The sequence below is a fragment of the Bufo gargarizans genome, chromosome 4, assembly GCF_014858855.1.
Source record: "Bufo gargarizans isolate SCDJY-AF-19 chromosome 4, ASM1485885v1, whole genome shotgun sequence".
Classification (NCBI taxonomy): Eukaryota; Metazoa; Chordata; class Amphibia; order Anura; family Bufonidae; genus Bufo; species Bufo gargarizans.
In genome coordinates this window covers 286,129,124-286,155,340 of record NC_058083.1, presented here as the reverse complement: position 1 = coordinate 286,155,340, position 26,217 = coordinate 286,129,124, and the positions used below count along the sequence as shown (strand labels likewise).

General features: G+C 41.8%; 1 protein-coding gene across 2 annotated transcripts in view; it reads right to left on the bottom strand.

The window, feature by feature from the left end:
- The window catches only part of LOC122936090 (sine oculis binding protein homolog), a 203,746-nt gene that overhangs the window by 44,385 nt on the left and 133,144 nt on the right, over positions 1-26,217 (bottom strand). For both annotated transcript variants that reach the window (XM_044292103.1, XM_044292104.1), the window contains one exon: positions 6,329-6,424. In XM_044292103.1, the coding sequence (XP_044148038.1) occupies positions 6,329-6,424 (96 nt within the window). The remainder of the gene's footprint in view (positions 1-6,328; positions 6,425-26,217) is intronic.

The following is a 26,217-nucleotide window of genomic DNA, read 5'->3' as shown; positions in this document are numbered from 1 at the left end:
TGAATGGATTAGGCAGTGGCTGAGAGACAGGCAACAGAGGGTTGTAGTCAATGGAGTATATTCAGACCAAGGTCTTGTTACCAGTGGGGTACCTCAGGGATCTGCTCTGGGACCCATATTGTTTAATATCTTTATCAGCGAAATTGCAGAAGGCCTCAATGGTAAGGTGTGTCTTTTTGCTGATGACACAAAGATTTGTAACAGGGTTGATGTTCCTGGAGGGATACACCAAATGGAAAAGGACTTAGGAAAACTAGAGGAATGGTCAAAAATCTGGCAACTAAAATTTAATGTTGATAAGTGCAAGATAATGCACCTGGGACGTAAAAACCCAAGAGCAGAATATAAAATCAGTGATGCAGTCCTAATCTCAGTATATGAGGAAAGGGATTTAGGGATCATTATTTCAGAAGACTTAAAGGTAGGCAGACAATGTCACAGAGCAGCAGGAAATGCTAGCAGAATGCTTGGGTGTATAGGGAGAGGAATTACCAGTAGAAAGAGGGAGGTGCTCATGCCGCTCTACAGAACACTAGTGAGACCTAATTTGGAGTATTGTGCTCAGTTCTGGAGACCATATCTCCAGAAGGATATTGATACTTTGGAAGAGTTCAGAGAAGAGCTACTAAACTGGTACATGGATTGCAGGATAAAACTTACCAGGAAAGATTAAAGGACCTTAACATGTATAGCTTGGAAGAAAGACGAGACAGAGGGGATATGATAGAAACTTTTAAATACATAAAGGGAATCAACAAGGTAAAAGAGGAGAGAATATTTAAAAGAAGAAAAACTGCTACAAGAGGACATAGTTTTAAATTAGAGGGGCAAAGGTAATATCAGGAAGTATTACTTTACTGAGAGAGTAGTGGATGCATTGAAAAGCCTTCCTGCAGAAGTGGTAGCTGCAAATACAGTGGAGGAGTTTAAGCATGCATGGGATAGGCATAAGGCCATCCTTCATATAAGATAGGGCCAGGGGCTATCCATAGTATTTAGTATATTGGGCAGACTAGATGGGCCAAATGGTTCTTATCTGCCGACACATTCTATGTTTCTATGGATGCAGATTTTTAAGCCAGGGATGGATTCAAAAAGGGGAGAAGACTCACTCTTTCCTTTATTTGAGTCTTATGTTAATGATCTTCTCCTGGATTTGGCTTCAAAAACTGCATCCAAACACCTAAAGAGGCAAACTCTAATGGTACACAAGACAACATTTCTGGACCAAAACCAACAGTCTCATTTATTCAGAAGCTTAGTCTATCACATAGACTTAAAAAGACGGCTGAACCTATAGTTCCTATACTGTCAAGTAAGTAATACTTGTCATTTCTTAACTGGAGGTGACTTTAGTGGCATTATACGATTTCTGATTGAATAATGGTAATAACTTAATTTGTATTTGACTTTGATGTCTAGTGACCATAAAGCTTCAATATAATTGTGACAGCATCTACAGTATGTTATCTACATACATTTTAAGATTCCCAGTCTAAGCCAAGTAAATACTAAGCCGGAGGCAAAAAACTGAAAATAGTACTAAAACTTTAACGCTATGGATTCAAACCATCCTTAAGAAAAATGCACAAGAACCTATACTGTTGGGAGTTCCACAAGCTCCTTTTGTGAATCCCCTCTATACAGCCTGGCAGCTCCCTTAGAGCATGTTCATTTTTAGAGATAAAGAGGCCATACAGCCAGCAATAAACAAGCGGCAAAATAACCAGTAAAACCCTGAAGGTAAGAAAGCACTTTCAATCCTCCTGAATTGAAATTTCGCCTGACAGGCCATTAGCACAGGCTCTCTGAACTGTGCCAGGAAGAGCCCTTGTGGATTTCACCGATCTGTACAAGAAATTAGATGTGAGTTACAGCTCTAGTTATATTTTAAAACCTTTTACTATACCTGTAGCATATACGTGTACTGCTTATATTGAATTCTATTTCAGAAAATTAACTAGTCAACTAATGAATTGTATGAATAACTGGTTAACTATATGTTATGAACAATGATGTCACACTATTAGCACGGGATCTGGGATATATATGTGGTATGATTTTTGATAGCAATTATTAGATTATATAGTGTTTTAGAAGATCTCAATGGTTTTAATAAAATATTTGAAATACAGGTTAGATATATAACTAATTAAATCATGGTGTTTCAGAATTTGACTCCATTTACTTATACAATAATCATTATACCACATTCTTTAAAGGCTTTTAAAGGGGTTATCCAGTGCATGCAATTATATGCCAATGATCCATTAACACTATGTTGAGATACTTACTAATATACATCTTCTTAGATAAGTGTGCCAATTCACAGATTGAGAACATAGTTATGTGTTCCTAGATATAGGTATTGCAGATTTGATGACATGTTGACACAGGCCCACGTGATTGGAAGTGGTCTACCGCTTCCAATAATGTTGGTATGTCATCAGATTACTAGACCAACCAACATACACCACAGCGGTGTACAAATAACTGGTATCACTCAAATCAATCCATGTTGCAACCTAATCAAAGATAAACTAGAAAAAAAGATTGAATGCTTGCAATCTGAATGCTTGCTTTTGAAGTCCATCCAGAGAAGGCACATTATGGGTGTCTCACCAATAGCAAGGCATTTTTCCGATACAGAATTATAATATATAATAAAATCACATCATATGCATTTATCAGGTTGTATGAAATGAACGCTTGTTTCCAAAGATTACCCCATGTGAATGTGCTGCTGGCAAACAATTAGGGGGCCGCTTACGAACATATATACGCCATGTTGCGGCATAATCTGCGACTTCTTCCCTACTCACGCCAGATCTAAAAAAGGGGGCGTGGTGCCGGGATCGGCCGGCAGGCCCATCTCATTTACATCTAGGCCTGGTTTAGGCATAGAAAATGGTCTAAGTGTAAGACCACTAGGAAGATGTCTTACATTTAAGATCAGCAGTGGATATGTCAAAGTTATGTAGAGGCCGCCGTCTCTACATAACTTCGGCGATCCACAGCCAGCACAGGGAATTATTAAGAACGATGTCTAAAACGCTGGTCTTAATAAATGCGCCCCTTAATCTGTATGGGGACGAATGATCACAGTACCAATCATTCTTCTCCCATGTTTTCTGGGTGTAAATGCAGCTCTCCCCTTTTCTCAATGATCAGGCAATTATCAGGTGATAATTACCTGAGCATTAGCCCTTGCAGAAGGACCCTAAGCCTGGGTTTATACAGGGCGTTTTTGAGCCATTAGAATAGCCAAAAGGTTTTTCAAATGCAACAAAACGCATTCAAAATTCATAAAAAAAAAAAAAAACCATGTAAACCCAGCCTAAGCTTTTAGAGTTTTTTGCCCATCTGGTTCATGGGAACCAGTGTGGAGGGAGGTGCCTAGACTGGTTGCATCAGTATGTTCCTATAGTGAATTATTTATCTTTTTACCCCAAATATACATAGATCTAACATAACAAAAAGCTAATAACTAGATTTTCAAACAAGCAAAACAAATCTCCACAGCAAATCCCTTGCTTTAATTAAAAATCCTGTTACGGTAATCTTGAAGATGTACTAATTCACCCTGAGAAGTCAATACATACGATAATACAATCATTTCAGATATTGCTATGAACCTTGGCACATATTCAATGTTCCCACTTTCACACACTGTACAGATAAAAACAGCATCCTTATAAAGCACTAGGATAAAACGTTTGCAATTTCTGTTTATTCTGTGAAATAAATTGTATAATACACTGTATAAAATAAATCGGCATCGAGAACTTAATATCTGCCAGATGACAGAAAATCTCCATTTACTACTAAATAAAATAGCCTCAAACTGGCAGAGAATCTCTGACCTGCACAAAATAATCGAATGTGAACACATTAGCTGTTCGAGCTCACTGTAAATCTTGTCTTGGCAAACTGCGCTTGAAAATATTGCAGATAAACAGGCAATTAGACAATCCATTCAGAGAAGTCATTGCTGCTGCTGTCAGTGTGCCAGACAGATAGATACCACTCTGTTTAATGCTACTACACATTGGCACGAGCTATTGTTTTAGCATTGGGAGCACAAGAGGAAAGTGTGCACATGCAAATATATTTATTCTACCCTTTTCATACATTTCCACAGTTATTTTGTATAAAACAGAGAGTATGTTTAATCCTTCGTCTATTTCATAAAAGGCTGGTTGATCACTGGATGGGACTCAATGTAAGAATGGATGTGAGTAGGTTTAAATGGACAAGTACCGACTCGCAAGCTCAAAATGAGAATACTGTATTAGGCTTTGAGACATCGTATAATTGTTCCTATAATACAAACATGTCTAAACTGCCATTATACCAGCATCAGACATCACTATATACTGTATGTTCCAAAGACAGGCTATGATCTTAAAAATATACAGTATTTTAAATGTATGGGGGGAATTTATCATCAGAGTAATATTTCAAGTTCGTGGGGTTAATGTATCAAGTCTGCTGTACCAGAAAATGGAAGTAATTTTGGCTGTTCTTTATTGTGCATTTGCACCATTTATAGGAGGCATTGTGATTTGTCTGGAAAATTGTATTTACTAAAGGTCGTACACATGTTTTGAGGGTGGGGATTCATTTTAGGGTTATAACGGAAAATAACGGAATCCATAGGATGGAATGCAAAACGGAAGCATTTAAAAGGCATTCCGTTTTGCTCCGTCCTAATAGAAGCATTCTAATAGTCTTTTTTTTGTGTATGGAGAATCCCTTTAATCCATTTTCATTGCTCAATATGTTTATAAAAAATTACTAGGCTTTTGCCCCCAAACAGATATCTAAATGCTCTGTGGTCGCTTCTATCTTTGATTCATACACACTTCTGTATATTTCAGTGATAGAAAGGGCTGCAGCAAAGAAAGACTGTGGGCAAAACTGATAGACTATTATGTCTGGTACATGGACTGAGGCGCTGGTGTGTGACAAATGGATTCAAAGAACACCAAATACAGAGTCTCAGTCACATTTAACACCCCATCTAGGTCTGAATGAGGCATGGAACAATGTATCGTTTTTAACCTTCGTGTTACTTTAAAGGGAACCTGTCATCAACTTTATGCTGACCTCACTGAGGGCAGCATAAAGTAGTGACAGACGAGCGGATTTCAGCAATGTGTCACTCATGAGCTAATAGCCAAGAACCAGCATCATAATCATTGCAGCTCAGGCCTTGAAAAGAGTCAAATCTACTTGAGAAGAGTCCTGGTTATTATAATCTCCTGCTCTCTCACCCATCTGCTGATGATTGGCAGTTCTCTCCTAGAGAGAAAGGGAGAAAACTAGGTAGAAGCCTGTCAGCCATCAGCAGGTGGGCAGGGAGAGCAGGAATTCATGAATAACCATTTTCTTTTCCAGGCCCAGTCTGCAGTGATTGTGATGTTGGTTCTCGACAACCACTTTTATTTTAATTTTCAAAGCGACAGACCGCTGAAATCAACTCACATGTCTCTACATTTAGTATGGGCAGCATAAAGTTGATGACAGGTTCCCTTTAACAAGTGTGTGGAGGAATGGAGCTTTATTAGATTCTATACCAATGATATGTCAAGATATGACAAATGCTAGGTTTTCACTACCAATGAGTAGCAACTCATGAAGAGCATATCAAACCTCCTATGAGTAAATATCTTTCTCTAAATATGCTCCTATATAGCATTGATTGTAAAATGTACAGATAAAGGCATTCATTTGGCATTTACTTAATAGATGAAAGTTAATACATTAGATTTACAAACATTTCTGCTAAGTTTCTGTAACCTGCATGATATGACAGAATGTTAATGGGATGGTCAGAGCGGTCTTAAAACATCCCCAAAATGTAATAAAAAATGAAGCTATACTAACCAGTTACTCCACTGCTGTATGCAGTGCCGCAGCTCCAGTCCTCCCCACCGAGATCTGTTTACACGATTGCTCAACTGTTGCAGCCAATGACTGGCCTCCCCAATATACAACATGACACTGCTTAGGCCAGTCATTGGCTGCAGTGGTCACATGGGGTAAACAGCACATCACCGTTGCAACCTTGTAAACAAACAATGGCAGGGAGAACCAAAACTGCAACGCTGGAAACAGCAGTGGAGTAACTGGTGAGTATAGTTTCATTTTATTACATTTAGTGGCATTGGGGACATTTTTAAACAACTTGTAGATCCCCTTTAAATGACAAACTAAGCCTGATCTTCTATATATTGCTCATTTGATAAAACTGAAGCATTTACACTTTGCTAAAGTAACAATCTCGACTTGTTTAAAAAATGATTATTGGTAATATTATTCTTACAAGTAGTTCGCAGTTATTCTTGAAGGCAAGTCTCGGAGTTTCCTTAGCATAGTGTTGCTGTGGAAAATTTTCACCATGTCCATCTTCATCTCTAGCCTGAGGGAAAATATAATGGCCTATTTAGGGACTTGAAACAAAATACCTACATTCATGACAAACAAATGGCAACGTTTAAAAAGAAAATATTCAAAATAATACATCTAAATTGTCAAATAAATATATAACACATTAGGTGGATCATGCACAAGTGGTGATTAGACTGATGTTAGCAGAACAGAATAAACATGGTAGTACGGACAATCTCATACAGCTCATCTACGTGAAAGTTTAAAAGCTCTTATGATGAGAAGTTTAGTTTAATTCTACCATATTAGATTGTGATGAATGGATCCCTCTACTCTAGGGCACATTTAATAATCATCATAATCAATCATAGAGCAAAAATGAAAAAGATGTGTAAACTTGAAGATGGCCTCACCAATGATGCCACTGAAAATGACTTACCTGTGATCTTAGAACATTTATGGATTTCAAAATCCATTTTTTTCTGCAATCAGTAGATGGGGTTTTTAAAGCCCTAATGATTTTTATTGAACAGTAGTTTGCTGTGTAATATTCAGTGCAGAATCTGAAGTAAAATCCAGGATGTTTGAACGTGGTATCACATATTGTTTTTTGGCAGTTTTTGAGCCAAAGCCAGAAATGGATGCAGCAGGAAGGAGAAGTCCTTCCTTTATAAATCTTGTTCCCATCCAACCCACTTGTGGTTTTGGCTGATAAACTACAACTGTCACAAACAGTTATGTTTGACACCACTCTATAAGAGGATATTTCCATCCAAAATGTAATAAGATGGATCACTAACCAAAATCAGTTTCTTAAAAGGGTTGTCCGAGACATTTAAAAATCCTGGATAAGCCTATCAATAGCCTAAAATAAAACACACACCCCTCTTTCCATCTCTGTCCTTTGTGGATCTGGTCTGGTTCTTCTTCCGCTGTTTCTGTATATGTGGCACAGTATATATCATATGATGGCTGTGGCCATTCAACAGTCTAAATCAGAAGACTGCCTGAAATTGTTCTAGATTCTTAATTTTCCTACACAACCAATTTCATATTAGATGCAACCTTTGAATTAGTAAGGCTGTGTTCACATCTCTGTTAGAAATTATGGTAGCCTTATTTGGTATAAGTGTTGACTGTTGGCCAGACAAAAACCACTGTATGCAGTGGTATTTGTCTGCCGAAACACAGAATTTATGCTGGAAAGAGGCCAGGACATTATGGATCACATTAAAATCAATAGGGATTCAGCGGTGATCTGTGGTCAGAAAGATGTCACTTCTCAGTAAAAGACACAAAACCATGTTTGGAGTTTGCAAAACAGCATCTAAAGGACTCTCAGACTGTGAGAAAAAAGATTCTCTGGTGTAATGAGACCAAGATTGAACTTTTTAGCCTCAGTTCTAAGCGTCATATCTGGAGGAAACCAGGCACTGCATGTGCCATGGTGGTGGTAGCATGATTCTGTAAGGATGTTTTTCAGTGGCCTGGGCAGGGAGACTGGTCAAAGTTAAAAGAAATCTGAATGGAGTAACATACAGGGATATTCTTAATGAAACCCAATCCAGAGTGCTCTGGACCTTAGAATGGAAAAAAAAAGAACAGAAACAGAATTAATCAGTACATCCTGCAAGATAAAGTAACTACACAAGTGCATGTACATGTAACAAGTGGATTAGCAAAGATATTTTTGATCAAATATATTTTCTAAGCACCTCATGTTTATGTATATGTATAGTAAATGTGGTATTAGTTTATATATAGATCATATACTTTACGTTTATAGAGTCCTCATATATTCTGTTTTCCTTTTTAAATATGGCCACATGCATCTTCATATTTACTTTATCTTGCAGGATGTGATGATTATTTCTGTTTCTGTTCTTCGTTTATGTAGTATACACTTGGAGGTGTAACAACCTCCATGTTGGTTGTGCTATTACTGACCTATCCTTCCCATAGGCTGTTTTTATTTAGTGTGATATATAACGGAGTCTAATTTCCCAACTTATTGAAGGTCTGCTGGCATAGAGCGAGTTACCTCTCTGGGCCAGCAGGCCTTGACTTGTTAACAATTGTAGCAGACAGACCATATATATGGGTTCTGTGCTCATTGAATTTAGGTGCCCATATGGCATAGAGATAAGTATTATAGAAAATAGTTTGAGGTCACCTTACCGTGGTGGATGGGCACAGATATTTGATGAAAATATATTATATTAGTACCTCATGTATATATGCATAGTAACTGTGGTATATTAATATATTCTGTTTTCTTTTTAAATAGGACCTTAGACTGGGCCAAAGGTTCACCTTCCAAAAAGACATTTACACTAAGCACACAGTCAAGAAAACACGGGAGTGGCTTATGGATAACTGTGAATGACCTTAAATGGCCCAGTCAGAACCCTGACTTGAACCCAAACAAATATCTATGGACACACCTGAAAATGGCTGTTCACCAACGGTCCCCATCCATCCAGTCAGATCATAATAGGATCTGCAGAGAATAATGGCAGAAAATCCCTAAATCCATTGGTGTGCAAACATTGTGGCATCATACCCAAGAAGACTGGAGGCTGTAATCATTGCCAAAGGTGCTACGACTGAGTACTGAATGAAGGGTTCAAATACTTATAACAAATACTTATAACCCTGTGTTGAATGGCACATTATTGTTTTACACCGCTGGTGTTCCAGTCAGTTATAGTGTATCTTATTAAGGTGCATTTCCACTATGCCAACTAGCAGACATATACAGTGGATATAAAAAGTCTACACATCCCTGTGAAAATGATAGGTTTCTGTGATGTAAAAAAATGAGACAAAGATAAATCATTTCAGAACTTTTTCCACCTTTAATGTGACCTATAAACTGTACAACTCAATTGAAAAACAAACTGAAATCTTTTAGGTAGAGGGAATAAAAAATATTAAAATAAAATAATATGGTTGCATAGGTGTGCACACCCTTAAACGAAATACTTTGTTGAAGCACCTTTTGACTTTATTACAGCACTCAGTCTTTTTGGGTATGAGTCTATCAGCATGGCACATTTTGACTTGGCACCGCTCTTTGCAAAAACTCTCCAAATCTGTCAGATTGCGTGGGCATCTCCTGTGCACAGATCTCTTCAGATCACCCCACAGATATTCAATCGGATTCAGGTCTGGGCTCTGGCTGTGCCATTCCAAAACTTTAATCTTCTCCTGGTGAAGCCATTTTTTTGTTGATTTGGATGTATGCTTTTGGTCGTTGTCATGCTGAAAGATGAAGTTCCTCTTCATGTTCATCCTTCTAGCAGAAGCCTGAAGGGTTTGTGCCAATATTGACTGGTATTTGGAACTGTTCATAATTCCCTCTAGTTTAACTAAGGCCCCAGTTCCAGCTGAAGAAAAACAGCCCCAAAGCATGATGCTGCCACCACTATGCTTCGCTGTGGGTATGGTGTTCTTTTGGTGATGTGCAGTGTTGTTTTTGTGCCAAACATATCTTTTGGAATTATGGCCAAAAAGTTAAACCTTGGTTTCATCTGACCATAACACATTTTCCCACATGCTTTTGAGAGACTTCATATGTGTTTCTGCAAAATGTAGCCTGGCTTGGATGTTTTTCCTTTCGTCTTGCCATTCTACCCCATAACCAAGACATATGAAGAATACGGGAGATTGTTGTCACATGTAGCACACAGCCAGTACTTGCCAGATATTCCTGAAGCTCCTTTAATGTTGCTGTAGGCCTCTTGGTAGCCTCCCAGACCAGTTTTCTTCTCGTCTTTTCCTCAATTTTGGAGGGACGTCCAGTTCTTGGTAAAGTCACTGTCGTGCCATATTTTCTCCACTTGATGATGACTTCACTGTGTTCCATGGTATATCTAATGCCTTGGAAATTCTTTTGTACCCTTCTCCAGACTAATACCCTTTAATAATGAGATCCCTCTGATGCTTTGGAAGCTCTCTGTGGACCATGGCGTTTGCTGTGGGATGCGACTAAGAAAATTTCAGGAAAGACCAACTAGAGCAGCTGAACTTTATTTGGGGTTAATCAGAGGCACTTTAAATGATGGCCGGTGTATGCTGACTCCTATTTAACATGATTTTGAATGTGATTGCTTAATTCTGAGCACAGCTACATCTCCAGTTATAAGAGGGTGTGCACACTTATTTCTTCCCTCCACCTAAAATATTTCAGTTTGATTTTCAATTGAGTTGTACAGTTTATAGTTCACATTAAAGGTGGAAAAAGTTCTGAAATTATTTAGCTTTGTCTCATTTTTTTTACATCACAGAAACCTAACAAGGGTGTGTAGACTTTTTATATACACTGTATATAGTGAAGGAACCATTCCTTCTCGGCAATTGCCTGCTCGTCAGTGCAGGTGAAGAGCTACATTTACATGCATCAATCACCTCCATTGTATGAGGATGAGCGATGCCTACTGACATCGCTCATCCTTATACAAATTCATTGTTTGTGGGCAGCAGATCACTGTTTAAACAACATGATTTGCTGCTCAGAAAGCATGGTCAAGGTGTCTCCACCAAAGATTATTTCATCCAATAAATGCATGCTCGTTCATCAAATGATCTGAGGCACCTTTACACAGGCAGATTATTGGGAGTGAGTGGATCCCTGGTGGATCCCATTAGAGTTGATGTGGATCTGGTGGTGTCCAGCTATGCCCAATACAGTTATTCGGTTCATAGGAGCATTCATTCCTGATAATCTGCCCGACAACTGGGCAGTGAAAATGCACCTTTAGTAGTTGTTATATATTGGTACATAAATTTCTGCAACAAATCTGTCACTTACTGTATATTCGCCTTATTGAAACCCATTGGTTGCGGTATTTACGAGAATAATTTCTCTAGTTTTTAAGGCTACATTTACATCTCTGCTAAAGTAATAAGTGGTCTGTTCTAGCAGAGGAACAGACTACAGGAATTACTCTATCCAGAATAGCCAGACAACCGGATCCCCATTGATAATAATGGGATTCATTGGCTTTCCGCTACATGCAGCAGTATTTATCTGTCAGAAAGCCAACATTTATGCCAGAAAGCCACTGGATCACGCTTTAGTCAACGGCGATAACTCCGGTAGTCTATTCTTCTACCAGAATATTTTTGTGGAGATGGGAACATAGTCTTACCCCCCAAAAAATCCTACTGATTGTGTTTTGTACATAAGGTAATAAGTTGTACAGCAATTGTCAGGAAAAAAAAGCCCAGTTTTTAGCCATTGGGAGTCTGCAACAGTGAATGATGGTTTCCTATAAGTCTTCTAAACTCGCAGATTATGAAGAGGTGCATAACTGTCAACAATAGAGTCTCATTATAAATGCAGACATAAGATATGTCTGGAGGATTATGTATGACACAGTGGAGGCTGCTTTGATTTAAATTGTTAATTAAAAAAGCTGCAATTTAAATTGTAGCATTAAGTAGGGCCATTAGACATGATGGCTGATGGGATTTTTGATTTTTGCCCCTACTTTGCTTTCTCTTGTAGACTGTAGAAGAAGAAAAAGGTGAGAGGAGGAGTGTCAAAAACATGCTCATTAAAATGTTCATTTCTCTGACATTTGCACTCTCCTCTGCTCTCATCTGATATCACTGCTCTGCCCCTCTCTCTCTTTCATTTTTATCCTGTCTCCTGAAGCTCACAGCTGAGCTGTCTACAGCCCATATGGCTTGCATATAATTATGTATATTCCATTTTGCTCTGCATTAAATTGTGACTTTCTGGCATGTCGCCAACTCATTTAAGAAAAATCCTCATGAACCAAAGAGAGAAGATGAATTGAAAATAAGAAGTGTAGATGGAAGGAGGTGTGTGATTCATTCAAGAAGCAGCAGGTAGTTGTGTGCTCTGCTCCGAGATAAAATACACAGCGTGTCCAGCTCAGCGGTAATAATCCATTGTGCAGAAATAGGGTGCTCATTTCCTTGGGAGCACTAACACCCCCTGTTATAATGAAGAATGAAATATACAATCAAGTATAAGTAATTATAAGGCACATCATCGAAGATATCAGAGTGTAGGTTTCTACTGAAAGAATTCATCAAATATTAATCTGTCACCCAGAACAGTTGTATAGAAAAGGTATATGGTAAGTCTGGTATTAACTCCCATTGCATAAATTTATTTGGGAGTCTTTCATATTTTCTAATAAATCATTTTACATTCTGTTTTTGCTAAGCAGTTACTGAAATATGTATGGGCCTCTGTTTAGTTACAAAGGATGTGGCCTGCAGGTGTAACCAACATGAGGTCCTAAGAAGCCTCTAACACCTTCATAGTCATTCGGTCATCCTATCTAGCCAAGAAAAGGTGAAGAGCTGGCCATGTATACATGCAGCTCTCCTTTTGGAAGTCTAATCTGGCTCAGCTGTCTATATAAATCTCTAAGCTTCTATCAAAAGAGCCATGCACATGAGCAGTCATCTCTCTGGGTCAGGAGACCATAACCAAATGTTTTGTCCTCCACCTACCTGAGCAGCCAGCATAGAAGGTATCCCACACCCACACAGTGCAAGAGTTATTAGCCTGCCTAAAAATAAAGGCAGGCAAAAAACATGTATCAGGCAGCCAGCAAGATTGGGGTTAATGTGACTCATTAACCCCAATCTTGCCACTGCCATGTTTTAAACATGATGGGGGGTCATTTATTTTTAATGTCAGGCTGGGCACATGCTTTTGGACTGGACCCCATGTGACTCACATTAATAGTAAGTGACCCCCAAAGTACCATCTCACATAATGGGCAACATGGGGTTAATGTGAGTTACAGAATACAGGCCACTTAGTAATATGAGGCACATGGATTGAATGTGACAATAGCAAGTGACTGTTCATGTTTGTAGCTCACGCATTAACCCCATGTTGCCCATTATGCAAGGATATGGAGACTTGATAGGGTTATTATGAGGCACATGGGGGTTATCATTAGAAACAGTTGGACCTGTGCCTCACATTAACCCCATCATCTATCACTTTGGCAGCTTCCGATCTGAGCCGCAGCTTCCGATCTGAGCCATGACATCCAGGTTGGTTACCATGGCAGCCAGGACGCTACTGTAGCCTTGGCTGCCATGGTGAGCTCCCTGTTGCCCTATAGTTATTAATAAAAAATATAAAAAAAACTTAAAACAAAACAACAAAATATTAAAAGTTAAAATCACCCCCTTTCCCGAAAAAGTCCAAACTATTAAAATATAAAAAAAATCTACTATGTGGTGAACGCCGTAACAGAAAAAAAAGAGCAATTTAAAAAATAAAAATTTCCTTGTCCCCGAAAAATAGGATAGGACTGTTCTATTATGGGCCAAACATTCCATAAAATGTTTGAAAACTCAGTTGCAGTAATACTGTCATGTACACGCATATTTGTGTAAATGTATAGCTTGTGGCTCCTGGCAGTCATACGTTTTTTTTTTTTTGGCTCTTTGTGTCTGTAAGGTTGGCCACCCCTGGTATAGTGCCTTCAAAAAGTATTTATACCTCTTGAACTTTTCCACATTTTTTTACATTACACCCACAAACTTACATGTATTTTATTGGGATTTTATGTGTGTACATAAAGTAGCAGGTATGTGTGAATTGAAAATAAAATTATACATTGTTTTCAAAAAAATGTAAAAAGTGTGACATGCATTCATATTCAGCCCCCTGTACTCTGACACCCCTAAATTAAATCCAGTGTGACCAATTGCCTTCAGAAGACACCTATTTAGTAAATAGAGTCTACCTGTGTGTGATTTATTCTCAGTATAACTACAGTTGTTCTGTGAAGGCCTCAGAGTTGTTGTTTTTTTTTTGAGAATATTAGTGATCAAACAGCATCATGAAAACCAAGGAACACACCAGAAATGTGAGAGATGAAGTTATGGAGAAGTGTAAAGCAGGATTAAGTTATAAAAAAGTATCTCAAGCTCTAAACTGTTCAATTCATCATCCAAAAATGGAAGGAGTATGGCACAACTGCAAACCTACCAAGACATGGCCATTCACCTAAACTGACAGCCAAGGCAAGGAGAGCAGCCAAGAGGCCTATGGTCACTCTCGAGTAGCTGCAGAGATCCACAGCTCAGGTGGGAGAATCTGTCTACAGGACAACTATTTGTCGTGTACTCCACAAATCACCATTAAAACTTTTGGATTAAATGGTAGCTATCGTGATGTTTGGAGTTGGTGTGGGTGGAGATTTATATGCCATAGAATACAGTGAAGCAGGTATAAAGTCCAGAACCACATGCCATGCATGCATAGCATATGCTCGTATTCAGGTTAAAAAAAAAAACATCCCTAGTATAAAGTTTTTTTGGTTTTTTTTAACAGATATATTAAAAGTGTGGTTGACTGTCATTTTATTTCAGTTGGGCTGCAGGATGATAACATATTCCAGTCAAATATACTGTATTCCAAAAGGACACTTTTGCCATATGTCTGCATAAAATCTATCGGCTCATCAGCAGATATGTTGGAACCTTTTCTTAGAGTATATGCCAATAGTACACCACAAACATTTAGCCCGAGTTGGGGTATATTTTGTGCTGTGCTGGTCTTGAAATCATGATCAGATTGCTTATTATTCATGTTTGTTCTGCTATGATATATTTATAATCTGGTGCTGCCATTCTTTTCTGTCTAAATTTTCTTTTTTCCTAGTTTTTGAAAAAATTATTTTGCATGGATTATATAACATCTTTACTGATTTTGTAACTAATGTTATATTATGCTATATATATTTGAATACATTTTTACATATACTGTGTGTGTATATATATATATATATATATATATATATAGATAGATAGACCATATACTATATATACTTTATATGACACAAATTACTAGTATATACTTTACCATATATATATATATATATATATATGTATATACACAGTTACAAGAAAAAGTATGTGAACCCTTTGGAATGATATGGATTTCTGCACAAATTGGTCATAAAATGTGATCTGATCTTCATCTTAGTCACAACAATAGACAATCACAGTCTGCTTAAACTAATAACACACAAATAATTAAATGTTACCGTGTTTTTATTGAACACACCAAGTAAACATTCAGAGTGTAGGTGGAAAAAGTATGCAAACCCCTAGACTAATGACATCTCCAAGAGATAATTGGAGTGGGGTGTCAGCCAACTGGAGTCCAATCAATGAGATGAGATTGGAGGTGTTGGTTACAGCTGCCCTCCCATATAAAAAACACACACCAGTTCTAGGTTTGCTTTTCACAAGAAGCATTGCTGATGTGAATGATGCCTCGCACAAAAGAGCTCTCAGAAGACCTACAATTAAGAATTGCTGACTTGCATAAAGCTGGAAAGGGTTATAAAAGTATCTCCAAAACCCTTGATATTCATCCACGGTAACACAAATTGTCTATATATAGAGAAAGTTCTGCTCTGCTGCTACTCTCCCTAGTAGTGGCCGTCCTGTAAAGATGACTGCAAGAGCACAGCGCAGACTGCTCAATGAGGTGAAGAAGAATTCTAGAGTGTCAACTACAGACTTACAAAAGTCTCTGGCATATGCCAACATCCCTGTTAGCGAATCTACGATACATAAAACACTAAACAAGAATGTATTTCATGGGAGGATACCACAGAGCTTATGGAGAGATTAGGACAAGCCCGGTATTTTTCTGTTTTGGACCTCACCAAAGGGTACTGGCAGATACCCTTGACGGAGGCTGCCAAAGAGAAAACTGCCTTCATCACACCAGAGGGGCTGTACCAATATAAGGTGTTACCCTTTGGTCTGCATGGCGCCCCTGCCACTTTTCAACGACTTATGGACATTGTGCTTCGTCCACATCGTCGGTACGCTTCGGCTTACCTGGACCATATTGTCATCCACAGTACCGACTGGGAAAGGCACGTACACAAAGTGCAGGCAGTAGTGGACTCCCTTCGGAAGGCTGGACTAACCGCTAACCCCAAAAAATGTGCGATAGGGTTAGAGGAGACTAAATACCTGGGGTATGTCATTGAGCGTGGAGTCATCAAAGCCCAAGTGAACAAAATAGAGGCAATACGGAATTGGCCCCGACCTGTCACTACTAGGCAAGTACATGAGGTTTGTCCCCCACTTACTAAGGTGGCCACGCCATTGACAGGGCTCTTGAAAGGACGCAGGTCGGTGATGTTTGCTGGGATGATCAGGTGGAAGGGGCTTTCTCCGTTTTGAAGTCAGTCCTGTGCGGGTCCCCAGTTTTCGTGACGCACGAATTTAAAAAGGAATTTATAGTACAGACCGATGCCTCCGAAGAAGGCCTAGGTGCTGTACAGTCTGAGGAAATCAACGTGGAGGAGCATCCCATTGTCTTCCTCAGCCGTAAGCTCACCCTAGCCGAGACCAGGTATAGTATAGTGGAAAGAGAGTGCCTGGCTATCAAGTGGGCACTCGAGTCTCTCCATTATTATTTGTTGGGGAGAAAATTCTGCCTTGTAACTGGCCACTCCCCTCTTGGCAGCACCTGGCTGTCCTTAAATAGGCAGCTGGGCTCATCAGCAGGATATCTGTTGGAGGCAGAACTGACATCAAGGTTACTTGTCTTATATGAACTTTCCAATTTGTGTGAACTAACACCAAGATATACTTTCTATTGTGTGTGAAGTAAACACCAAGACTGCAAAGTAACGCATTGTTTTGTGCATTTTCCTCAAGTGTGAATAAAACACTGAAGTTTTGCGTTAAGAACTTGTCTTTGCCTCTTACCCTATCTACCAGAGCGAAACCCCACAATATATGTATGTATATATATATATATACACACAGTATATACATCTACTATAGTTGTATATCTGTACAAACAATACATCATTTATTTATTTGTAAATATAAAGAATTTTTAATTTATTTGAAGCCGATAAATAATTATTTCTGTCAAGCATAATATGTTTAATGGTCTAAGCCATAGTACATAATAACCTAAGGGGTTTGTATTCCCAATGCCTGGTCTGTTTCACCCGAGATGGAATCCTTCAATGGTCTGATTAAAATAAATGCCTGAGAACAGATCAGATCATCCCTGTGTTTTTTTTGATAACATATTCAGGATTGCTGCATTCATCCTCTCAACAATAGATGGTGTTTTACTATAACATTCAGTGTAGTTACAATAAAGAGACAGTGCAAATAATTTACTGCTGCTTTACTAAGTCCTTACTCTAAATTATTGATGAAGTGAAAACCGCTCTGCATTCATACACAATGGAACATATTGTAGCCTGCAGAGCAGTTTCCACATTATTGCAGCTGAGATTTTCTGCAATATGGTCATTAAAAGACATATTGCGCTTAAAATAAGCGTTCAGTATACATAGAGTTATAGCAGTCTTGTTTCACAGCTGCATAAATGTGTGTGTAGCAATAAATGTTTTATGGTGCAATGTAAACACATATTTAAACGTTTTTTTATTGTTTCTATATTGATAAGCAATAAAAACAGAGAATATTAAAAGGGAACTCCTCGCCATTACATTTGAAGTGCATATTGTGGGGTTTTGCTCTGGTAGATAGGGTAAGCGGGCGCAGTACAGAGGCAAAATACAAGTTCTTAACGCAAAACATCAGTGTTTATTCACACTTGAGGCAATTGCACAAAACAGCATGTAACTTTGCAGTCTTGGTGTTAATTCACACACAATGGAAAGTTCATATAACACAAGTCACCTTGCTGGCAGTTCTGCCTCCAGTAGTCCACAGCAGGCTTTAGGGGGCCTGTTTCCCCAGCATGTGGCTCTCAGTCCTCCAGCATGGCACAAAGCCTTTAGATCCCAAAAACAGAGACATCTCTGCAGAGCTCAGCTGCCTATTTAAGGACAGCCAGGTGCTGCTAAAACCCAGACCGGCACTTAAACTACGGTCCGGTATTTGACCTCATCTGGCTGGAAACCAGCCCAGCCACACATGCTGGGAGGAAAATACCTGCCTTGCCAGACACAACCCATCACTGTGTCACAACATATATATATATATATATATATATATATATATACTATATATATATATATATATATATATATATCCCACTGGCAATTGCCCCTGCCATATATATGTCGAACGTATCTATAACCTATAATCTGCCTGATCTTGGCTTATGTCTCAGCTTGTAATGGGAGAGATTTATCAAGAACAGCGGTTTCTTCATATCCCCTATGCCACCAGTGGAAGGGCTTAATTTATGAATAGACACGTATCTCATCAGTCCATGCATCTAGAATTAAATCTATATGAAACCTACAAAAACAGTCCCCATAAGGCACCAGGTCAATCCCCTTAATGTATGCGAAATTATAAAATCAATCTTTATTTAAGGAATACAATTATACAATATCGCAATAAATAATTATGTACAACTGTATCATTTTATTCCTTAAATAAAGATAGATTTTATATTTTCATAGAATTAAATCTATGCCTAGATCCAGCCATCATTTGCACTTGTGCAAAAAATGTGCAACCTTTCTACATCAGAAAACTGGCAAATGGGGAGACAAGTTTTCCCCAATATACATTTTTTCACCATTTTAAACAGTTAAGTCGACTATGCTTTTAAAAGGGGGATCTTTGATAAAAATATATATATACATACAGTACAGACCAAAAGTCTCTAATTCAAAGAGTTTTCTTTATTTTCATGACTATGAAAATTGTAGATTCACACTGAAGACATCAAAACTATTAAATAACACATGTGGAATTATATACATAACAAAAAAGTGTGAAACAATAGAAAATATGTCATATTCTAGGTTCTTCAAAGTAGCCACCTTTTGCTTTGATTACTGCTTTGCACACTCTTGGCATTCTCTTGATGGGCTTCAAGAGGTAGTCCCAGGAAAGGAAGACCAAGAGTCACCTCTGCTGCGGAGGATATGTTCATCCGAGTCACCAGCCTCAGAAATCGCAGGTTAACAGCAGCTCAGATTAGAGACCAGGTCAATGCCACACAGAGTTCTAGCAGCAGACACATCTCTAGAACAACTGTTAAGAGGAGACTGTGTGAATCAGGCCTTTATGGTAGAATATCTGCTAGGAAACCACTGCTAAGGACAGGCAACAAGCAGAAGAGACTTGTTTTGGCTAAAGAACACAAGGAATGGACATTAGACCAGTGGAAATCTGTGCTTTGGTCTGATGAGTCCAAATTTGAGATCTTTGGTTCCAACCACTGTGTCTTTGTGCGCAGGAGATGCCCTCACAATCTGACAGATTTGGAGTGTTTTTGCAAAGTGTGTCATGCTGATAGACTCATACCCAAAAAGACTGAGTGCTGTAATAAAATCAAAAGGTGCTTCAACAAAGTATTAGTTTAAGGGTGTGCAAACTTATGCAACCATATTATTTTATTTTTATAATTTTCTTCCCACTACCTCAAAGATTTCAGTTTGGTTTTCAATTTAGTTGTACAGTTTATAGGTCACATTAAAGGTTGAAATGGTTCTGAAATTATTTATCTTTGTCTCATTTTTTTACATCACATAAACCTGACCTTTTAACAGGGCTGTGTAGACTTTTTATATCCACTGTATATATATATATATATATATATATATATATATACACACACACACACACTCTGTTAAGATCAACGCTTAAACTCAGTACATTCGGGTCACTCACAAACTTTATGTCAGATTTTACCACTAAAGAAACAACCAAGAAATAGCAGAATGGTCCTGGAATGCCTGAGAGGGCTGTGACCACTTTCATATAGGACAACAGTGTTGTTCCTGGAATAAAGACTGTAATCCATCTTCATTTGTTCTCAGTCAGTAGTAACTCTAAGTTTACCATAAAAAGTATTCAGCTTCATTAAAGAGGATTTCACGAGATGATGGCATCCCACCTCCATTCTATTAGCTGTTTGAAAGTGCTATGATACTCGGACCAGCATTGTGTCCCCTCCATTGACAATGCTCCATACAGCACAGCTTAATACTTTTAGGGGGCCTTACACACATGAATTTGCACTGGCGTTTATTTTTTGGCACTGTAAAGATGCCGGAATAAGCATATGTGCTGTCATTTTTGTGTCTTTGCCCCCTAGTGTTATCTTCATGGCCTTTTCCCTATAGAGAAGGCGATGTGAAAATGCCTGAAAAAAAAACACCAAGAGCTACAGCATGCTGCATTTTGAAAGCAAACCAGAAAGACAAAAAAGATCATCTAGTAAACAAAAACACCAGTACCAAAAAACAAAACAAAACACTTGCGTTTCATATTTCCCATAGAACTTCAGCTAATATCTGAAGCTGACATTTCCACTGCAAATAAAAGTACAAAAAGCACAGTTGTGGAATAATGCCTCTAAAGACACAAAATTGCAGCAAAACACCAGCAAAAACCTATGTGTGAAAGCTGTTTCTGGTGTTACACTTTGCCCCATTCAAGTGATTGCTGCAACTTAGACCCTAACTGATCTATGTTAAGGATTGGTTATCAGTTTTAAAGAACCCACAAACCCCTTAAAGGACACAGTGTCAGACTGGGGTGCCTAGGGCCCACCAGTAAAAATAATGTACAGATAATTATGTACGGATACATTCAAATATTACCTGCTCATACAGCAGCAAGGTTGCTACCAGATGATTGAATATGAGTGTCTGTCATGGTCTTACCTTCTTGCTGTTCTCCTTCGTTTGACATGTGCTGGCGGCCATCTTGGTTTCTGGGTTTCTTGTAGCCTCCCACCCTGCGGCTTCTCCTTCCCACTGGGAGGAGCTGGATGCCTAGCTCATATATATAGGAGGTCTGTGGCTTCAGTTCCCTGCTTGGTCCTCCTGTGTTCACATGCTTCTAAGACTGCTGCTGCTTCTGGTTCCTGATCCTGGCTTTGTCTGACTACCCTGCTGGTTCCTGATCCTGGCTTCGTCTGACTACCCTGCTGGTTCCTGATCCTGGCTTCGTCTGACTACCCTGCTGGTTCCTGATCCAGGCTTCGTCTGACTACCCTTCTGGTTCCTGACCTCTGGCTTCGCAAGACCCTGCTTCGGTTTAGCCATCCGCTTGGACTTTTGCCTTACAGCTTGATTTAATAAAGCCATCTTATTTTCACTTATCTCTTATTGTACGTCTGGTTCATGGTTCCATGACATTAGGACCAAGCCATGAATTCTGACGGTACAGGGCCATCCTCGCTACCTACGCTGGTTGCCAGACTTGATCAGCAGGATCACCTGTTGGGTCGGTTCGCTGTGGCGTTGCAAACCCTGCTTGAACGCACGGCTCATTTAGCTTCCGTTGCCGATGGGTCGGTTGTCGCTCCTGGGCCCGCTCCTACTGCCGCTCCGGTTGTTGCGCCAGAGTCTACCCCGACACCTGTTGCTGCGCCTGCGGTGTTTCGGGGCATGACCGGTTCTGCCCCCCTTCCACAGCGCTTTGGGGGAGAGCCAACTCAGTGCCGAGGTTTCCTTAACCAGGTGGGCATTTATTTCGAGTTGCTGCCACATGCCTTTCCTACTGAGAGATCAAAGGTGGGCTTCTTGATCTCGCTGCTCTCGGACAAGGCCTTGGCCTGGGCCAGCCCTTTATGGGAGAACAACAATCCGGTGGTTGCCGAGTTTTCCAGTTTTGTTGCTTCTCTTCGGAAGGTATTCGATGTGCCGGCTCGTGCTGCCTCTGCTGCGAAGCTCCTTATGTCCATCAGACAGGGTTCACGATCCGTAGCTGAATACGCCATTGAGTTTCGTACCCTGGCAGCAGAGGTGGGCTGGAATAATGAGGCTCTGGTCGCTGCTTTCTCTCATGGTCTCTCGGATGCCTTGAAGGATGAGGTTGCAGCTAAGGACCTACCAGTGGAGCTCGAGTCCCTTATTTCTTTCCTGATTTTGATAGACACCAGACTCAGGGAGAGACCTTCCTTTAAGGAGAGCCTGCGGAGGTCTTCTAACAGTTTGGCGCCTACGTTTGCTGTCCACCCGTGCCTCCATCTCCTCCCACGCCTCCTGGGGATGACTTGTCTGGGGGTGAACCCATGCAGCTGGGGTTTGCTCGCCTGTCCGAGGGGGAGAGGGTACTCCGGAGACGTGAGGGCCGATGCATGTACTGTGGTCTCGGTGGGCATTTTCGGTTGGCATGCCCGAACCGTCCGGGAAACGCTCGCACCTGAGATCCTGTCGGGGGCAGATCTTGGGTGGAGTCTCCTCGTCCCCGGTTTCCCGTGTTGACAAACCACTGATTACTGTTGTCCTCTCCTGGGTCGGGGGCTCGGTGACGACCCAGGCGTTGGTGGACTCTGGTGCTGGTGGTTTGTTCATTGATAGTGTGTTCGCTGCCGCCAATTCCATTCCTCTGCAGCCTCGAGGTTCCCCACTGGCTCTTGAGGCGATAGACGGCAGACCCCTTCTGCCGCCACACGTGACTCAGGAGACCCTTCCAGTGGGGATGGCCATTGGTGCCGTTCACAGAGAGTCGGTCTGTCTCCAGGTTATTTCGTCTCCACACTACTCGGTGGTCTTGGGGTACCCCTGGCTCCAGAAGCATAATCCGACTTTCGATTGGAGATCGGCCGAGATCCTCTCGTGGTCACCGCAGTGTGGGGCTAGTTGCATCCATGGGCCTGTCAAGTTGCTGTGTACTTCCTCGGACTCTCTGTTGCCTCCTGAATACGAGGAGTACCGGGATGTATTCGATAAGGTGCGTGCGGTTGCCCTACCTCCGCACCGCCCATACGATTGTGCCATAGAGTTACAATCTGGTGCCGTTCCTCCTCGTGGCAAAGTCTATCCACTGTCAGTAGCGGAGAATGAGGCCATGGAGGAGTACGTGAGGGAGGCGCTTTCACGCGGACACATTCGCAAATCCTCGTCCCCGGCAGGGGCTGGATTTTTCTTTGTGAAAAAGAAGGGCGGTGAGTTGAGGCCTTGCATCGATTACAGGGGTCTCAATCGCATCACGATCAAGAACGCTTACCCGATACCCTTGATTTCTGAGCTGTTCGATCGCCTCAAAGGGGCCACGGTCTTTACCAAACTCGACCTGAGGGCGGCATATAACCTGGTAAGGATCAAGGCGGGCGATGAGTTGAAGACCGCGTTTAACACCAGGACCGGTCATTATGAATCCTTGGTTATGCCCTTTGGGTTGTGCAATGCGCCCGCAGTCTTCCAGGAATTCATCAACGATGTTTTCCGTGACCTGTTGCAGCAGTGTGTGGTGGTCTATTTGGATGACATCTTGGTATATTCTGAATCCATGGAGGCCCACATTCTGGATGTCAGACGAGTGTTGCAACGCTTACGAGAGAACAAGCTGTTCGGTAAGCTTGAGAAATGCGAATTTCACCGATCCCAGGTAACCTTCTTAGGTTACATCATTTCCGCTGAGGGGTTCTCCATGGATCCTGAGAAGGTTTCGGCTGTCTTACAGTGGCCCCAGCCCAGTGGTCTTCGTGCCCTGCAGCGCTTTTTGGGCTTCGCCAATTATTATCGGAAGTTCATCAGGGACTTTTCCATGCTAGCCAAGCCTCTCACGGATCTGACCAGGAAGGGCAGTAATCCCCAGGTCTGGCCGCTCGAGGCCATCCGAGCTTTTGAGGCTCTAAAGTCCGCCTTTGTGTCGGCTCCGATTCTGTCGCATCCCAACCCTGGGTTGCCTTTTGTCCTCGAGGTGGACGCGTCTGAGACGGGAGTAGGCGCCCTCCTGTCTCAGCGTAGAACACCAGAGGGTCCTCTGCTTCCTTGTGGGTTTTACTCCCGGAAACTGTCTTCCGCGGAGTGCAACTATCAGATTGGTGACAGGGAGTTATTGGCCATCGTGCAGGCCCTTAAAGAATGGAGGCACTTGCTCGAGGGCTCGGTGGTTCCGGTTCTCATCCTGACGGACCACAAGAATCTGACCTACCTCTCTGAGGCCAAGAGATTGACACCACGTCAGGCCAGATGGGCTCTGTTCTTATCACGTTTTAATTACGTGGTCTCCTACCTACCCGGTTCCAAGAACATCAGAGCGGATGCCTTATCACGGCAGTACTCCGAGCTGTCCGGGGAGGAGTCGATTCCGACTTCGGTCATACCTCCGAATCAGATCCTGGCCGCTATTCGCACCAGCCTGACCTCTCCCCTGGGTGAGCAGATTTTGGCGGCTCAATCTGGTGCTCCCTCTGGGAGACCCAACGGCAGATGTTTTGTGCCTGAGGAGTTGCGCACTCGGTTGTTGTGAACCTACCATAACTCCAAGGCCGCGGGGCATCCTGGAAAGAATCAGCTGTCCTGGGCTGTTTCACATCTGTTCTGGTGGCCTTCTCTACGTTCCGACATCGCCGCATATGTAGCGGCATGCTCCGTTTGTGCCCAGAGTAAGTCCCCTCGGCACCTTCCGTTGGGCCTTTTGCAACCCATAGCCACCGGGGAGCGTCCATGGTCACACCTGGGGATGGATTTCATTGTGGACCTCCCTGCATCCCGAGGCCATACGGTCATTCTCATGATTGTGGATCGGTTTTCCAAAATGTGCCACTGTGTTCCTCTCAAGAAGTTACCCTCTGCACAAGAGTTGGCCTCGATTTTTGCCAGGGAGGTCTTCCGGTTGCACGGTTTGCCCAAGGAGATTGTGTCGGATCGGGGGAGTCAGTTTGTGTCCAGGATCTGGCGCGCCTTTTGCTCCCAGTTGGGGATTCATCTCTCTTTCTCCTCGGCCTACCACCCTCAGTCCAATGGGGCCGCAGAACGATCCAATCAGGCCTTGGAGCAATTCCTTCGTTGCTATGTCTCCGATCACCAAGACAATTGGGTTGACCTCCTGCCTTGGGCTGAGTTTGCCAGGAACACGGCGGTGAACTCTTCCTCTGGGACGTCTCCCTTCATGGCCAATTATGGGTTCCAACCTGCCGTGTTACCGGAGGTATTCTCTCCCCAGGATATTCCGGCTGTGGAGGATCACCTTTCCGTCCTACGTGCTTCCTGGGTACAGATCCAGAGGTCCCTTGAGGTCTCTGCGCAGCGCCAGAGACTCCAGGCTGATCGCAGACGAGCGCCCGCTCCTTCCTACCAGGTCGGAGACCGCGTATGGTTGTCCACCCGCAACCTCAACCTTCGAGTGCCCACTCCCAAGCTGGCGCCTCGCTTTGTTGGTCCCTTCCGAGTGCTTCGCAGGGTAAACCCGGTAGCCTATGCCCTTGCGCTTCCTCCTGGCATGCGGATCTCCAACGTGTTTCATGTCTCCCTGTTGAAGCCACTGGTGTGTAATCGTTTCACTTCCTCGGTTCCTCGGCCTCGTCCGGTCCAAGTGGGCAATCGTGAGGAGTATGAGGTGAGCAATATCCTGGACTCACGCCTGGTGCGCGGTCGGGTGCAGTTTTTGGTCCATTGGCGTGGTTATGGTCCAGAGGAGCGTTCCTGGGTTCCCTCCGCAGATGTCCATGCTCCTGCCTTGCTCCGAGCCTTCCACGCACGCTTCCCTCAGAAACCGTTCATTACTCCGCGGAGGAGGGGCCCTTGAGGGGGAGGTACTGTCATGGTCTTACCTTCTTGCTGTTCTCCTTCGTTTGACATGTGCTGGCGGCCATCTTGGTTTCTGGGTTTCTTGTAGCCTCCCACCCTGCGGCTTCTCCTTCCCACTGGGAGGAGCTGGATGCCTAGCTCATATATATAGGAGGTCTGTGGCTTCAGTTCCCTGCTTGGTCCTCCTGTGTTCACATGCTTCTAAGACTGCTGCTGCTTCTGGTTCCTGATCCTGGCTTCGTCTGACTACCCTGCTGGTTCCTGATCCTGGCTTCGTCTGACTACCCTGCTGGTTCCTGATCCTGGCTTCGTCTGACTACCCTGCTGGTTCCTGATCCAGGCTTCGTCT